This window comes from Phaethon lepturus, unplaced genomic scaffold (genome assembly GCF_000687285.1).
Source record: "Phaethon lepturus isolate BGI_N335 unplaced genomic scaffold, ASM68728v1 scaffold30245, whole genome shotgun sequence".
Lineage (NCBI taxonomy): Eukaryota > Metazoa > Chordata > Aves > Phaethontiformes > Phaethontidae > Phaethon > Phaethon lepturus.
In genome coordinates, this window is record NW_010540292.1 from 1 (window position 1) to 454 (window position 454).

Here is a 454-nt window from a genome sequence, read left to right on the forward strand (position 1 = left end):
GGACGCGGAAGTAGAAGAGCAGGTAGATGAGCAGCGGCCCTGCGTACTCCGTCAGGAAGACCTGTGGGCGGACGGACAGAGGGATGGACGGATGGACGGGGGGCCACGCAGTGGGACGGAGGGACACACGGAGAGAGGCAGGGTCGGACAGAGGGATGGGGAGACAGGGATGGACAGAGGGACGCAGGGACGGACACACGGAGAGAGGGATGGGGGGTTGAGGGACGTGGGGACGGAGGAGTGGACGGAGGGGGACGGGGACAGACAGAGGGACAGACGCAGGAAGGGATGGAGGGGTCCAGGGTCAGACGGAGGGAGGGACAGAGGGATGGAGCAACAGAGAGACGGACAAAGGGACAGACGGAGGGACGCAGGGATGCTGGAGGGCTCAGTCGAGGGACGGAAGGCTGGACAGATGGGAGAGACGACAGCACAGGCGGCAGGACGGAGAGAT

At 65.4% G+C, this 454-nt stretch overlaps 1 protein-coding gene across 1 annotated transcript in view; it reads right to left on the minus strand.

The window, feature by feature from the left end:
- Positions 1 to 6: 6 nt before the first annotated feature.
- The window catches only part of LOC104621026 (very-long-chain enoyl-CoA reductase-like), a gene marked incomplete at its 3' end in the record, with an annotated part of 2,326 nt that continues 1,878 nt past the window's right edge, over positions 7 to 454 (minus strand). The window contains exon 5 of the mRNA XM_010287407.1: positions 7 to 61. Within this exon, the coding sequence (XP_010285709.1) occupies positions 7 to 61 (55 nt within the window). The remainder of the gene's footprint in view (positions 62 to 454) is intronic.